This window comes from Vulpes lagopus, chromosome 11 (assembly GCF_018345385.1).
Source record: "Vulpes lagopus strain Blue_001 chromosome 11, ASM1834538v1, whole genome shotgun sequence".
NCBI lineage: Eukaryota > Metazoa > Chordata > Mammalia > Carnivora > Canidae > Vulpes > Vulpes lagopus.
The window spans coordinates 92,251,209-92,269,029 of NC_054834.1; the positions used below are offsets into that span (position 1 = coordinate 92,251,209).

Here is a 17,821-nt window from a genome sequence, read left to right on the forward strand (position 1 = left end):
GGCCAACAATGGAAATCATACTTCACTTATTATAGGTCAAACGAAGTTAAAGATCTCATTGGCAGGGAAAAAATGTAAATGCACTTCTTGATATAACCAAGATCCTTGGCTCCCTGGGCCACTGTTTGTCTTATATAAGCAGATCTATAGGGACGCGTGCCTTTCAAACTTGAGCCCAGTGTTTCGAATAGCGGTGGGAGAGTGGAGAGGCTGGAGACTGAGCTATCTACAGACAGCATGTTTCTCAGCCGTGGCTAAATACTGGAAGCACCAGGGGACACTTAACATGCCCAAAGCCCAGGTGGTCCCACGAGCAATTACATGAGGATATCTGGTATAGGACCCAAACAGCAGTAATTTTGTAAAGTGCCTCAACCATCCCCTGGAGTAAACCACTCTTCTGTGAGAAAAGAACCACAGTACCAAGATACAATTGTGTTCTTCAGACAATTTTCAGGCCCGTGCCATTCTCCTTTAGGAAGCAAAGCAAACTCTGAGATAAAAATGATAAACAGCTGAGAGATAAAAGGACCAGGAGAAGCAGTAGTTTGTGAGGAAAAAAATGCTTCTGAAATACTTTCTTTTATTCTTCAAGAAAATAGCCAAACTCAAGAACAAAGGCAAATGCATTTAAATCTCTGTGGTTCAACCAGGATGTCGGTGTTCTAAAGAAGATTAGGCCAAGAAGCAGTTCAAATGAGCTCTATCAAGTGGATCTCAAGCTGGCTGGCAACAGGTAACAACAAAGAAACCCCCTCAGGTTTAACGGGGGCTGGAAAGAGAGTGAAGTTACGGAAACAGGAGGTCACTCTTGAGTCTGGCTTTAATATCTTTAGCTATCTTTTGGGAAAAGGCCATTAATTTCCTTCTTCTGGGAACGCCACATTACTACATTCTCAAGCTATCAGAGGCACGATGGACTTGCATGGGTTCTCCTCAGGACTCCTGTGCCAGATGGGCCAATACTATTCAGTCTGCTTAAAGTACAGGAGAGAAGCCATCTCAACCACTGTCCACGGATCCAGTCATCCAAAAGGAAGAATCCACAAGGAACCATAAAACCATAAAACCACAGAGCTGCAGGGCCCTGCCTCTCAGAATGAACGGTTACTGCGAATATGGGCTGTGATGCTAGACCGGAGTTGAATTTGCAGCATCTACAGTGTAGGATCCTGGGCAAGTTAGCCCCACAGAGTCTCGGATTCCCAGGACATAAAATAAACCTAATGACATCACCATCTTGTGGGATCCTAAGGATTAAATTAACTGAGATGAAGTGTGTAAAGCCCCTTGTGCACTGTCTAGCAAACAGTGGATGCCTGGGAAAGTAATCCTTGTTATTTCTGCAGGCAAGGCCAAGGAATTTTAAGGGACTGTAAAAAGAGGGCATGACGCACAAGTCACCATCTAATTATTTTACAGGGAGTAAAATAAATGTCAAGGAAAAAAAAATGATGGCTGAAGCTTTTCTAAACGAGGTTTGTATTAGTCTGGTGTATTTTAATTATCAAGCCCCTGCTGTGTGCTAGGCATTGGGAGTCCAAGACAGAAGCCTCTGACCCCTGAAGCCTCTAGGCTCCTTAGAGACGTGAATTTGTGGTGGGGAGAACAGAGGACGTCACAGAAGGCTTCCTGGAGAAAGTGAAAGGTAAGCAGAAAGTTGGAACATGCCTAGGTGTTAAGGGGCCAAAGCAGCAGCCTGGAGAAGTTGGAAGGATATTTCAGGAAGAGAGTGAAGCACTTACAAAGGGCCAGCAGACAGAAGTGGGAGGAGACGGACAATGAGAGCGGAGAGAATGAGGCGAGATATAGAAGGGTAATAAAGCAGGAGCCCGAAAGGTCAGGGGGCTGAGTTTTAGGAGAGGGCCATGGAGAATGACTCAAGTATCTGGAGCATTCTGCAACGTAGAAAGTACTCTGGCTACAGCCACAGTGTGGTGAATGGAGCAGGGCACTGGTAAACTGTAGGCAGGAAGATCGGGTTGGGAAGATGAGAGGATGAGAGGATCTCACTAGAAATGGGGATGGAGAGAAGAGGACAGAGTCAAGCAGAGAATCCCCAGAAGGAATAAATTGATTCGAGCAGGAGATGGGAGTCTGACCTTATCCCTACTGTTTAGAGAGGACACAGTAGGTGTTTCTGTAAGACCTTGAGTAATAGGAAGGGGCCAAGTTTGCCATTCCTGTTTCACAGGCAGCAAGTTTGGCATGTGTGGGGATAAGCCAGCAGGAAAGCTTTAACCTCTTATCCCTGTTCGCCTTAGGCCAATCTTCTGGAGGTGGTGTGTTATTATAATTTCTTTCTTAGGGTATAAAAATGACTAAAGAAATATTAACAGGCTTGAAATCCTGACACAGGGTACCATCTTCTCATCAATATATTCTCATACAAATGAAATATGTTTACTAAGATGTAGGTGAATTGGAAACATAATAGAAGTGACAGATGAGACCTAAAGCAGAAGCCGAACCTTTCAATTTGTTAACTTATCATTCTCTGCCTGCGCAAAATGTTCTTTTTGTTCTTGAAAACAAGACAAATTTCTTCAGGTAAATTCTTTCTGTGAGAATCTTTGGGTTTTTCTTCCACCACACAGCCTAGTCATCTGACATTAGATGTGAGGCAAGACCCAGAGAGTTAATTAGCCAAGGGCTGTGGTTTACTGTAACTAATCATTTCACATCTTCGGCCACGCACATTTTCCATTAAATTCTCACAAGAACTAAAAACGACAGATCACCAATATATATTGTGCACAGCAAAGTGTTAGTCATCTGTATCTTAAACTGCTTGCAGCATTCCGACTGGCTCTTGATAAGATTGGTAATTTTAAAATGAGTCACTTAATGCACTGTTTGCTAAGACTTTCAGAATAGTCCCTTTTGACGGTTTGGCCTGCCTTCCATTTCCAGCCGTGGTCACCCTATCTCTTGGCTTCATAATGAGGCTGGAAGGCTCAGTATCTGTATCTCTGAGGCCGCTCTAGTTCTTAAAATTAAAGTCGACTAGTGCAGAAAAACTGCTGGAACACCTCTTCTCTACAAGAATCTATTACTGTGATTTGAAATGTGGAGTTAAAATGTTATGTCTTTGTTCACTAGCCTTTAGTGAGTAGTTCCACAATCGCTTCCAATTACCTAAACCATTTCTACAACAATCAGCCTCAATTTTTAAAAGTTAGAACCACCTGGCTTTCATTCTAGGAAAGCTTTATTAAGAGTGTTGGTTGGAATTAGGTTTAATTTTGTCTATATGGTCAGGGTGCCATACAAACTGGAAGCAAAATGGTACAGGCTCCAAGATTTCTCAGATGGCTGCTCTTCAAGATGTACTGGGAAATGAGCTACGCTCATGGAAGAGGAAATTCCCAGTCATGGTCAGAAAACATTCCCAAAGGTTAAACTGGCCAATGACAAATGCAAAAAAACGGATCCCCAAAGAAAGCGACAAACAGCAACAGAATTACAGAGCAGGGTATTAAACTGTTATCACTCCTTGCCGGTAGAGCATGGCGAAATATTTACCTTCTTTCCAGAACTTTCAACTTACCAACTTAAACGTCAATGTTTTTAAAGCTTTGGGATCATCTACAATCTTCTGTAAATTAGCAGCCACTGAAAAATACAAACGTGGAGAAAAGGCGTCCAAATCATGTACAGTAACACTGGATTTTCACATCAATGATTTGGAAAACCTGACTAATCATGCAATAAGCTGCAAAATTATTTCTTTCGCAGACATTACAAAGTCCATATAAACAACCAAATTAGTCTCATACATTTTTCTACAATTTATATCTTCAGTGCATCTGAATTAATCACTATACATTGGGCCCCCTTTCAGAAAATAAAATGGGAAATTGCTTTCTAATGGAAAGGAGAAGGGACAGCAGCCCCTACCCCCCTGTGTTTTTTTTTTTGTTTTTTTTTTACTCCTTGGTTTTTCTCAACACCCGTTACTATGAAATTTATTTGCCAGCAGAGGGCAGCACAAAATAGAGGCGAGGTATTGCAAACAGTGGTTTTTTCTGAGTATGTTTGAACCCCTCTCCTAATAAATCCACTCAATTCTCTGCACCCATTTTTAACAAAGCACCAAACACAGCGGATAACCCCTATGGCTCGGGCATGTGTGTTAATGCTTTCAGAGTGCGATGATCCGTCAAACCAGGGGAGTGCCACCTTGAACAATACCCAAGGTGGCTGAACAGGGTCAAGCACTAGAGGCTGTCAGTTTGGAGCTCAATTGTGAAGATATGTTTCAGTATTAGCAGGATTCATCAGAGACCTGTCCCATTTTCCATGGTGTCATGATATACTGGATTCTCTCGCAGAGAAGTCTGTTTTCCCTGCTCACTCCCCTGGTTTAGGCTACAGAATTATCAGAAGGCGATGGTGACAGAAGTCTAAAGTCTCACTCTTTCCACAACCAAATCTAAAGCGTAAAGTCTCGAAAGCCAAGTAAGCGCTGCTGGTTAGGGGAAAAAGAGAGGACTATGGAAGTAAAGTTCTGTTTATCATTTTTATTTTTCACGTGGAAAGTTACCTGCTGCTTCAGTAACTAGGTATCTGAGAAGTCAAGTGACTATTTTAAGACTTAAAAAATTAATATTTTGAGAAAGGTGTTTCAGAAAGCAAGAAAGTAGAAAGAAATCTGCATATCTCATGTTTCTCTGAGGTTGACTAAAAACCACCTTAGAGACATGAATTTTCTGCAGATCAGTTTATTTCATTGAAACCATCAGCTGCAGAGGAAGAAAAAAATGAAAATTATATACTCAATATGGCCTATTTCTCTTTATAAACCATAATTACAGGCATCATTTTATCTTTATTCGTTGCCCTTGATACTTCCACTCTGAGTGATCTGCAAAGTTTTGCTTATGGTAACCTTCCCCATCCCCCGCCCGCCGCATCATCATCTCTTCCTTTTGCACACATGTCAGGTATATCCTGGGCCACATCCACCTCCATATCGTTATCATCGCCGAGCACCTCAGCCGCCTCAGCAGTTTCCTGAGCATATTCCCCATCCTAAAAATCATCAGGTAACCCACACAAGAAACACTGGCTCTTGGGAGTGAGAAGCTCTGCCATGAAATTCTGTCCACTAGGGCCAGGATTGATGATGTCAGGGCACTCTGACTGGATGCAAATTGCAGCAAGTGCACACAGTCACTATTTTCTTAAAACATAAAAGTGTCGTAATAGTTCCCCTGATGTGGGCTGATTTCATGAGTGGCCATTAAGTTTTCATAGGAATTTCAGTCCTTTCATTAGAGGCTCTCGGTTATTGTGGATGATTTACTGCCCTGTTCTGGGTCATCTATTTCCAGTCTGCTCTGTAACGTTCCGCCAAAAGCTGAGCTCTGTCCTACACTACTTCACAGCCTGCTCTCTGGTGTGCACACATATGTGCTAGGGCCGATCTCCAAGGGACATGGCTCGGCAAGTTGCAGACTTGGGAGGGCAAAGCTGAAATGCTAGCATCTCAAACAATCATCCCGGAAACCACACTCCTCAATTGTGAGCCCTACACCTCAGGGATATTAGAAATTCAAATTCTGTCTTCAACTCAAAGCAAAAATAGCAAAACTGGCCACTTACCTGATTACTTATCCCAGCTGCTAGGCTTATTTTCAATTTCGTTGATTCTAATTTGTTGTAAAGTGCTATAAAATACCTTCATTTAACTGACATCACATAAAATTCAAGGTGATGCTAATTTATCTTCCACTAGCAATGCTCATTAAAAAGATGGGTGTCAACGGTTTTCTCCCTTCTCCTGACTGTGCACCTGGATTTCAAAAATAAAAGTGTTCCTTACCTGGGACGTGAGCTGAGAAGGAAGGGTTGGATAGGGCTGGTTAACTTTAGAGCTTCTCAAGTACGTGCTGGTAACACTGAACTTCATGCTTTAAGGTGTTATAGGTTTCCCCCACTTATGGCACTTCTAAACCCTACTCAGTGGCCATCGACTTATTTCCAAACCTTCCTGGCTTTCCCAAATAGAACCCATTCTCCTAGTTTCTGATGTAGACTTTTTCTTCTTTGAGCTGGTCCCTTCTGGCCTCCCCAGGCCACTCTCTTCAGTCACAAGTGCTCTCACTGGTTCTTGACCACACAGGAAACGGTAAACACGTACCGAGGTACCAGGGGTTGTCACCTTCTTGCTCTACAGCTGTGACTACATGATACCTTTGTGTGAACCATCTATTTCTCGGCGATTTTTGTGTCTCTGTGTTACACTTAGGCTTGAATCCCTATCAGTTCTATGTGCTCTTTTTGGATAATATTGACCTAAGATATGGTAGGTATTGTGCTTTATGAAACTATGACAGTATCATTAACAACCACATGAAAAAGACGCTGATGCTCAGTACCTCCCTGAATCCAAACAGAGAAGGAAGTAAGATCGTCCTGGGCATAATCTATCAGAGGCAAGGGCAGCAGAGCCGACATTTCTTTGGCAAACTAAGTCAGGTATTCTCCAGACACTGTTTTCTCCGTAATATTCTCCACATTTGGACAGTAAGAAAAGGAACAGGTAACATGATTATTTAGAGTCTGTTTTGGCATTATAAGTGATTAGTGGAAAGATACACTTTTCTCCCTAGATACCAACATATTTCACAACAATCTCATATAGTACTGATGTTTTTGGGGACTGTGAGTGAATTTATCTAATTTGAGCTATTCGCAAACAAAAGCTGTGAAGAAAAGCACCCTAGTGAACACCAAGTCCAACCCACTTCCCAGAGAGGAAATGCTGAGAGAAGACAAAAGCACAGACTTGGGTTGCCTGCTAAGGTGATGTCACAATTCTGTTTGATCCAAAGACACATCCTGAACATTTGCTGCAGAAAAGGCCACATAAGATTGCAAAGCAAGAAAGGGACACGTGTACTAAAAGAGGAAATGATAGGAGGGTGAGTCTCCTTATGGGTACTGTGGTGATGCTAATGCAAAATTACAGTTAATTATGATATTTGGAACAAAATACAAGAGTTTTGCTCTATTATGTTCCCTAAATCTCCGGGCTCTCACCTTCAGGAGAGGAGTGTAGCACAGTGTGTAAGTGCACGAATTCTCCAGTCAGAGTGCCTGGGTTAAAATCCTGCTTCCCACTTAGAGCCATGTGGCCCTGTGAAGTTGGCTAACTCTAGCCTATTTGTGCTTCAGTCCACGTACCTGTAAAACGTGGATATTAACAGTGCCTCCCTGATTGAGTTCTCTTGGGGACTGAGTTAACACATCTACAGAGTTCAGACTAGTGCTTGATGTGCTGCAAGTATGTAACAAATGTTGGCTTGTTATCTCTACCCTGGACAATGGCATATCATAATTGCTTTCCCTCCCTTCAGTGTTACTTAACTCATGAATCCTCTTACACTCACCAGAGTTACTTGCAGAATCTAAGTCATATGCTGGGATGTGTTGCTTCCTTAGATAATACCATGTAATCATTCATATCAACTTCAGGATTAAGGTGTTTTTTTTTAAGATTTTATTTATTCATGAGAGACAGAGAGCGACAGAGACCTAGGCAGAGGGAGAAGCAGGCCCCTTGCAGGGAGCCTGATGTAGGACTCTATCCCGGACCCTGGGATCATGCCCTGAACCAAAGGCAGAGGCTCAACCACTGAGCCACCCAGGTGTCCCAAGATTAAGTTTTTAATGTGGTCTATGATACCCCTTCATAGTCTGGCCCAACCTATGTTTCCAGGTCCTTTTCTGCCAAGTCCTACCCTAGATTTTCCCAGGAAGGGCTCTATAACCACTCCCATCCTCAAGATATCTACCATGACTCTTTATCATTATGTGCTGAAACAACCAATTACAGAGCTCATTTCCCCACTCGATTCAAATTCTTTGATAACCCAGACAAAATATTATTCACCTCTGCAAAAAGGTTTATCTTTGAAATATACCCACACCTACAGTGACCAATGACATCTTACCACTTTCACTGCTAGTACCCAAGTACAGCTGCCACTATCTCTTGTCTAGACTCATGCAATAGTCTACTGTCTCCCTGCTTCCATCCTTGTCCCTCAATGGCTCAGCCTCCACCCAGCAGTCAGAGGAGCCTCCTCAAACAGGTTTGCTTTTACTCTATTTGAAATTGATTACTTTTCTTCATCTCTACTACTTGACTGATTTCAGATCTAATAACATGTGCATATTAAAAGCAAGGAGACAGAGAAACCTTTATTATGCAAATGGATGTCAAATAAAGCCAGAGTAGCAATATCAATATTGGACAAAATAGACTTTAAAACAAAATCTCTAAAAATTAGAGACAGAGGACACTATATAATAGTAAGGGAGATAATCCAACAAGAAGATATCACAATTGTAAATATTTATGCACCCAACATGGGAGCACCCAAATACATAAAACACTTAATAACAAACATAAAGGAACTGATCGATAGTAATACAATAATAGTAGGGGACTTTAATGCCCCACTTACATTAATGGACAGATCATCCAAATAGAAAATCAATAAAGCAACAATGGCTTTGAATGATACACTGAACCAGCTGGAGTTTACAGATATATTCAGAACATTCCATCCTAAAACAGAAGAATACAAACTCTTTTCAAGCTCACAGAACATTCTCCAGAATGGATCACATTAGGCTACAAAACAAGTCTCAACAAATTCAGAAAGATCAAAGTCACACCATGTATCTTTTCTGATCACAATGCTACAAAACTGGAAATCAACTGCAAGAAACAAACTGGAAAGACCACAAATACATGAAGGTTAAATAACATGCTACTAAACAATGAAGGAGTCAACCAAGAAATCAAAGAAGAAATCGAAAAGTACATGGAAACAAATGAAAATGAAAATAAATGGTCTAAAGCCTTTGGGATGCAGCAAAAACAGTTCTCTGAGGGAAGTTTATAGTCGTAGATGCCTACCTTGAGAAGAAAAACCGTGAATAAACAGCCTAACCTTATACCTAATGGAGCTAGCAAAAGAATAACAAAACCTAAAACTAGAAGAAGGAAATAATAAAGATTAAAGCAGAAATAAATTATATAGAAATGAAAAAAAAAACACAATAGAATAGTTCAATGAAACCAGAAGCTGTTTTTTGAAAAGATCAACAAGACTGGGGGAAAAAAAGACTGATAAGCCACTAGCCAGAGAGAAAGAGAGAGAGAGAGAGAAAAAGGGAGGGGGAGAACAGGACTCAAACAAAACCACCAATGAAAGAAGAGAGAGAACAACTAACACCATAGAAATACAAACAATTGTAAGAGAATATTATGAAAAACTATATGCCAACTAATAGGACAACCTAGAAGACATGGATAAATTCCTAGAAACATATAAACTACCACAACTGAAGCAGGAAGAAATAAAAACTTGAACAGACTGATTACCAGCAGGGAGAGAGACTGAATCAGTAATTGAAAAACTCCCAACAAACCAAAGTTTAGGACCACATGGCTTCAAATGCAAATCTACCAAACATTTAAAAAAGACTTAATACCTATTCTTCTCACGCTATTCCAAAAAATAGAAGGAAAGCTTCCAAATTCATTCTATGAGGCCAGTATTACTCTGATACCAACCAGATAAAAAAAAGAGAACTACAGGTCAATGCAAAAAATCCTCAACAAAATACTAGCAAACCAAATCCAATAACACATTAACAAAATCATTCACCAGGAGCAAATGGAATTTATTCCCAGGATGCAAGGGTGGCTCAATATTCACAAATCAAATAACAAGATACATCACCATCAATAAGAGAAAAGAAGAAGACCATATGATCATTTTCATAGACACAGAGAAAATATTTGCCAAAGTACAATATCCATTCATGATAAAAGCCCTCAACAAAGTAGGGCAATATAATAAGACCATGTATCAAAGACACACAGTGAAATTCATGCTCAATGCGGGAAAAACTGAGAGCACTCTTGCTAAGGTCAAGAACAAAAGATGTCCACTCTCACTACTTATTCAACATAGACAGAAAAATCATTTGACAAAGTAGATCTGTTCTGTTGGTGGGAATGCAAACTTGTGCAGCCACTGTGGAAAAACTGTATGGAGATTTCTCAAAAAGTTAAAAACAGAACTACCCAATGATCCAGTAATCACCCTACTGGGTATTTACCCAAAGAACACAAAATACCCTAATTCAGTGTCCGTTGCTTAATGAATGGATAAAGAAGATGTAGTACAGGGGCACCTGGGTGGCTCAACTGGATAAGTATCTGACTCGGTTTTAGCTCGGGTAATGATCTCAAAGAGTTGTGGGATCAAGCCCCACATCAGGCCCTGCACTCAGTGCAGAGTCTGCTGGAGATTATCTCCTCTCCCTTCCCTCTGCTCCTCCCCGTTTGCTCTTTCTGTCTAAAATAAATAAAATCCTTTAAAAAATATGTGGTAAATATATGCAATGGATTATTACTCAGCCATAAAAAGCATGAAATCTTGCCATTTGCAACAACATGGATGGAGCTAGAGAGTATAATGCTAAGAGGAATAAGTCTGAGAAAGGCAAATACTTTATGATTTCACTCATCTGTGGAATTTAAGAAACAACAAAACAAGCAAAGGAAAAGAGAGAAAAACCAAGAAACAAGTTCTTAAGTATAGAGAACTGATGGTGACCAGAGGGGAAGTCGGGGGGAGTGAAACAGATGATGGGGGATTAAGGAGTACACTTGTGATGAGTAGCAGGTGATGTACAGAATTGTTTAATCACTATATTGTATACTGTATGTTAACTATAATATAATTAAAATAATAAAACAGTAGTCTTTCTAACATGTTAAAAAGAGTACAAATGATCAAGAAAATATTTGAGGAAAAGGGGGGATGAGTATATTATTTGCCATTTCTCTGCATTAGACTTGTGGATGGTGAGAAAAAGCAATACAAGAGATTTTAGGAATGCTACAGTTATCATAAGCAACCAGCCTTTGAGACAAAAATATCAAAAAGACTTGAGTATTAGCATTATTTATATTGGAAAACGATTATGAGAAATAAAAGAAATAAATACATTTGACATTCGCCTTAAGGTTTGGGTAAATCCCAGTTTTTTACTATTATCTTGGCATAATGGGAAAGCCGGAAACAGTCCGGAATAGCTAAACTGGCAGGTATTGAATCTGTCCCTTAAAATATAATTGTAAAATTACTGTTGGTCCTGAATTTCCTTTATTGTGTTTAAGGTGGAGTTTTATGAACTGGACCACAGTGTGGTAATGGAAGTGTCCAATAATCATTATGTTATTATTGCTCATTTTGAAAGCAATGGAATGGTATAATCAATGAAATTGTAGCTTCATTTAGCTGGTGGAGATGATATACCAGTATGTTTATGGCTTACCTCCTCTTCAGAATGAGGATGAAAACAGTAAAAAACTAAAAATAGTGTATGAAGAATGACTAAACTTTAAAGTCTGGGCTTGCTACACACACCCAAAATTCACCTGAGATGATAGTAAGAATGTGTTTGCTTTGGAAAATCAAAGAGGATTACTGTTTTGGGAGACACAGCTGTTAAAATGTGCTTGGATTCTTCAAAAAAACAGGTGCCTTAACCTGGAGCGTTTAGTTTTGAAACCCTCTATATTGTAGGTAAAAGTTTGTGTGCAAATTTCTTGGGGGAGGGTGTTTGGCTTTTACCAGACACTCACTGGGATCATGCCCTGGATATCCTTAAACTGCTATCCCGAATGGTTACTAACATCTTCCCATTCTAACACAAGCAACTTAGAGGTGGGGCCTTTTGTTTATTTTTGGAACAGCCTTACTGAAGTACAAGCGACATATAATAGGTGGTGCGTACTTAAAGCGTATCATTTGATAAGTTCTGATATACATATACACCAATGAAACCACCACAAATAAGATAATGAACATATCCAAAATACACAAACATTTCATCAAATCCTATGTAATTCCCTCCACCTCCCTGACACTCTGCTGCTCCTTCCACTCTATCCTGGAAACCACGGATCTGTTTACTGTCACTATAATTTGCATTTTTTTTTTATAATTGGCATTTCTAAAAGTTCATAGGGATGGAGCCATATAGGGCATACTTATGAGTCTGGCTTCTTTCTTACACCATAATTATTTTGAAATTCATCCATGTTCTACCATGTATTAGTAATTCATTCCTTCTGATTTTTTAGCAGTAGTCCATTGTATGGATATACCACAGTCTGTTTACATATTCATCTCTTGATGGACAATTGGGTTGTTTCCAAATTTTGACTTTACAAAATAAAGCTGTTATCAGCATTCTTGTTTAAGTCTTTGTGTAGACACACATTGTCTTTTCACTTGTAGATGCCTAGGATGGTTGGCTCATGCAGATTTGTGTGTAATTTTTAAAGAAATTACTGAAATGTTTTCTAGGGCAACTGTACCATTTTCACATTCCTACCAGCAGTGTGAAGGAGTTCCAGTTTCTTACACACCTGCCAACACTTGATTGTAATTTTAACTTGGATTTCCCTGATAGAGCATCCTTCCATGTGCATGTTTCATGTAGTCTCTTAAGGTCACTTTCTAACAATTAAGAGTTTCCATAAATGCACGTGTGGTTTATCTCGGTTAAGTAGAAGGCTTTTTTTCTAAAAAGAACCAGAAGCCTTTGTTAAGGAACTGTAGGTCGGTCTTCAACCAAGAGGTAAACTTTTCAGATCTTCTAGCTCATCTAGTAAATGATAAAAACACAAACATAAAGATCTCAGAGCTCAAGTAGCATCAGTCTACATCTTGGAAAATCTCCAAGAGCTTCCTATAGAGTTCAAAACCTCAACCCTACTACAGATTTTTAAATGTGTAGGTCACAAGTTTGAGCAGAATTAAGAGAAGGAAATCATCATACCATGGAGGGCAAAAGAAATAAGACACAGGAAATCCACCCGATTTTGATTTCTAGAAGTAAAAAAAGAAAAGTGTGTCCAAGTCTTCCTTGTTTACAGAAATAGGTCTTACTTAATTGATGTTTAGATTCCGAGAGAAGAGTCTCATACCCAAGAGCACATTCTGGAAGTATTAATAAGACTATATGTATATAAGGCATGAAAGCAAGATATACTCCAGGATTTTAATGTCAATCTCACAAATACTGTTAAAAGACGACTTATTTGTACCAAATACTACAAAGTAAGACAACAGGGAAGCTGCTCTCCACTGTCCTCTATGCATAAGACTAAGGACACTTTGTGTCTTCCTCAGTGCCTATAGTCACTTGATTGAAAACAAAAACAGAAAAATAAGCTTTAAGGTCTATGACCTTGTCAAATCATATGAATTCTAGAAAAGTTCTAATCAGTCAGAGGAAATACACCAAAGGGAAATGAAATAATTCATAGAATCAACTTATTGTCACTCTTCCTTTATCTTGATTTATTTTATAACAAGGTTTTTCAGTAGCCACATATTAATTTAAGGACACACAGCTTGAGATTTAACCTAGTGGCTTCTGGACTGGGAAGAGCTTTGGAAAAGTTAAAATCAATGAGATAGTAAACACACCGATAAAAGGAATGCTATTTAAATTATGGGCCAATGCAGCCAACTGAGGCAGAGCCATCTGGTGTAAGCACAAAGCTTGAAGAAACCTGAAGGACTCCTTGCCCAGCACGTGGCAGCCACCTTTCAAACACAAACATTTCTCACACATGTATGCGGCCATCCTACACGGAGGAGAGCTGGGGTTCCTCATACATTAATGTGGCACTGCCCCAGAGGAGAACACCTATTTTATCTTCATTCCTGGAGTTATTTTTTTCTTTGTGGTACATTCCAAAGCATTTGAAGAGTTTAGTAGCCAGTGAAAGGTATAGACCAAGGCAGAACAATTTTTTTTTTTAAGATTTTTGTTTACTTGAAAGAGAGAAAGAAAGAGCACAAGCAGAGGGGAGAAGTAGGAGGAGGAGAACCAGGCTCCTTGCTGAGCAGGGATCATGACCTGAACCAAATGCAGATGCTTAACTGACTGAATCTCTCAGGTGCCCCAGTTCACCTCTTTAATAACATGAAATCCAACTGATTCAAGGGTTGACTGGGACTTCACTCTAGATCAGGATATAGCCTAAACAATAAAGGACCTAAAATCTAATGCTATTTATAGTACATAATATAAACCTTGGAAAATCACTTTCCCTGTGCCTTAGACCAATGAAACTCAAAGTAGTCAGCTGCCAAAATGTTTACAGGTCCATGCGAGGTATGGATTGTGCACTACATGGCAATCAATCATTGCTTTCTTCATTGAGGGAGTCTTGTTACTTCCGCTCCCCCCCAACCCAAGTCTCAAAAGTTAGTTGAACTTCATGATGTACTTAATAATGTTGGTTGCTATTGTGGCACAAGCCAGTACATGAATCACACTAAACAGGACTACTTTGGACTATTCCATGAATAATACTGACCTGGCCCCTTCCTTCATCCACCATTCTTGATAGATTGGTTTGGATTAAGTCTAAGAAAACTGGCTGTTTTATATAGTATCTCCAACAACAGGTAAGATACTTAAATGGAACTTTTTGCAGAAACTTCACAATCAATGATAGATAGAATAAAATATGGAGAGAGAATAGGAATGTGGAAAAAAACGCTTATGAAATAAATTTAAACACTTCATAAAGCAACTTCTTGTCATAGTGTCATATTCAATTTAACATTTGTTCTTTATTCTTAAATTTTAACAATTTATTGTTAATTGTTGCATGAAAATAAGCTGGCATGAGTTTGGCAGACTTTTACTTTGTACCTACAGCTTTGATTTTATCTAGTAAATGTGAGACATTAATTGCACTGAACAAAGGTCTCATTTTTACACACGATTAAATCTGAAAGACCATCTCCATAATCTTTTCCCTTACCCCCTGACCAATTCCCCTTTCCCCATGCAAGGTAACTGTACCTGTCTTTGAAGGAGAGCATGCAGAGCTTGATAACACAAACGGAGGGGCCGGGGGCAGCTAACTGCTCTGATTGGGGTGCTAGTAGGAGTAATAGTCAATGCTGATGCTCCTGCTAGAAATCTGAGGTACTGGCTAGTTGTGCCACTGGGCAGTGTGCACAATTGAAAGCACAGTTGGTAGAGTCACTGTGAAATTAGAGTTTAGGGACCCACATGCAGATATTAAAGGTTAACATGCAACAGAGATGATAGTTTGAACATGATGCCTATTATACTGGTTCTGAGATTTAGTGTATGGGGTCGGTCTATAACTATTTTTCTTATTTAGTTATTTTTTAAAAATGTTTTGTTAAACTCTTTTGACCCTATCATTAGCTTTTTAAATTTTTTTTAAAGATTTTATTTATTTATTCATGAGAGACAGAAAGAGAGAGAGAGAGAGAGAGGCAGAGACACAGGCAGAGGGAGAAGCAGGCTCCATGCAGGGAGCTCCATGCAGGGATGTGGGACTTGATCCCGGGCCTCCAGGATCACAACCTGAACAGAAGGCGGCGCTAAACTGCTGAGCCACCCGGGCTGCCCATCATAAGCTTTTAAAAAGTACCTGTTTAATAAAAAGTTAGGTCCTGATTTTCTTTTTCCATAGAGCCAAGGAACCTGCACATAACGTTTGTCAAAGTTTACCACCCATCCTGGGGCTGTAGATTCCCAAGGAGACACAAGTTGCCTGACAAAGCATCAGAACCTCTGTCGAGAGGCAGCCATTACTTTTCAAAGGCTGTTCCCAGAAGAAAGTGACTTGGCCACAAATGCAGGAGGTATGTTTACATTATCACCCTGCTAGGGATCCTTCTCGCCTTGCATCCTCAAAATGTCTTGGTTTATGTGATATGGTGGAATGGTCATCCTGCTTACCAGGGATCTAGACTGAGGCTCCTTAAAAACCGATACCAGCTATCACTTCCAGCCAGTACCCAACACTGAACCTGGCATCTGGGAGGTGCTAAATGAATTAACAAAATCAAGATCTACAAGTACCTGGTTAACAGGATTAGGATGTAGTTTCTCAGAAGCCCACAAAGATAAAATGAACTAGAGCTGATCAGAGTGACATAAGGCTGGTCCTTTCAGATCTCTAGCTTTTACTCTACATTACCTACCCCATGATATAGAAGTAACTCCTTGACCTTGTTAAATGCTTGAGAAACTCTTCCCCCTCTCCAGCTGGCCAAGGCAGCACAAAGACAGAGGCAAGGTCTACTCAGCTCACTGTTCCTACACCCAATGCCCAGCACAGGGTCTGGCTCACAGAAGGTGCACGTAAATAATCATGGATTGAATGAATGAAAATAAACTAGCAGCACATTTTGTCAAGGGTATTATGTTAACTCTTCCAGGAACCTACAATTAAAATTGAGTTTGATCTCTCATTATGGATAGAAGGACAGATTTCATGGAAAACAAATTTTAGGTAATTAGAAAGTAGTAGAGATGAAATTATTCTCCTTTATGGTGGAAGGAAGGGTATATAGCCTCTCTTTGTCCTAAAAATTCAATGAAACCTATGAGGAATTCAGGCATTTACATGTACTTTCTGATTATAGTATAGTGAACATCAGATATCCTCATCCCTCCCTTCTGCACTAGGTCTTCCAGATGCTAGAAGCTGGGTACATAGCACTCACTCTTATAAGATTATCCTTTCGCCATGACAACATGCCCTGGGTCTTTTCTCCCTCAATTACAACTGGGATTTAGACTATGTTTTCCTACTTTCCTGTGCCTGCCTTCATCCCAACTTGAAAACTCAAAGCCTTCTGGATTCTAACCTACTGTTTCCAACCCTTCCAAGACTCAAAAGGGGGTGGGAAGGAGTACTTTTCAAAGATCCTTCACACATATGTTTTATCATGAGAAAGTAGCTCATGAGGAGACCAGAGAACTTGAACCCTCCATGTTGTGACCCAATGGCTGGGGATACGGAGGGAGGGGATGGCGTATTGAGAAGTGTACAAGAAAAGCTGTGGCCTGTTAAGATCCATGACTTTTTAAAAGCAGATGTGTGTTCCAATCATGTACAACGTTCAGTTATTAAGCAAATTCCTATGAAAGTGTGTACCATCTAGCTGGTGTTCCCGGATGTTGGGGAGATACAAACACAAGTGACACAAACACACTTGCCATGTCTAGTGCGTGGGCAATTCATACCTTAACGGTATGGCAAGATCCCATAAGTGTTGTTGGCAGGTAGGAATAAGGTGTAAATACAGCAAAGGCAAACTGCCTGGAGGGTAGTTCTCGGTAAGACTCCAGGAAGAGTGATATTTAATCTACGTCTACAAAGAAGAATAGGCATTTGCCAGTTGAATGGGAACATTCCAGGTAGAGGAAGAGCACGTGAAAAAAGGAGAGCAGAGCAAGTGTGAGAGTGCCACTGAGGGCCCAGCGTGCTGCAGCGAGCCTCAGAGGGACCACGGGAGACACAGGTGAGAAAGCTGGCGGGGGCTGACTGTCTGGACCTTGTCCTCTCTCGAGGATAGGCTTTATCTTCCAGGAAAGGAGTTTTTAGTATGGCACCAGTTAGTGATGTGGACTAAAGTCTAGACAAAAAAATCTAAAATTCTGGTTTGGGGCTTTGGAAAAGTGAAAAGATTTTAATAGTCATGCGATGTGCTGATTAGAATTGAACATATTAATAAATATGTTGACTTTTGTATATGCTTTAAAATGAAAAGCTTTATACGTGTACAGCCAGTCTTCATGTTTACTGCCCATGTAAAATGACATTCTCATGGAGACTGTGAAAAAAAATTAATACAGTACATTGCCTGGATTAAGATAAATTAAAGGAGGAATTAAAATACCTGACTTGAGTACTCTCATGCAGGCAGTC

At 40.0% G+C, this 17,821-nt stretch overlaps 1 protein-coding gene across 3 annotated transcripts in view; it reads right to left on the reverse strand.

The window, feature by feature from the left end:
* STK39 (serine/threonine kinase 39) overlaps positions 1-17,821 on the reverse strand; it is a 291,842-nt gene that overhangs the window by 10,962 nt on the left and 263,059 nt on the right. For all 3 annotated transcript variants that reach the window (XM_041722629.1, XM_041722630.1, XM_041722628.1), the window contains one exon: positions 3,551-3,615. In XM_041722629.1, coding sequence (XP_041578563.1) covers positions 3,551-3,615 — 65 coding nt within the window. The remainder of the gene's footprint in view (positions 1-3,550; positions 3,616-17,821) is intronic.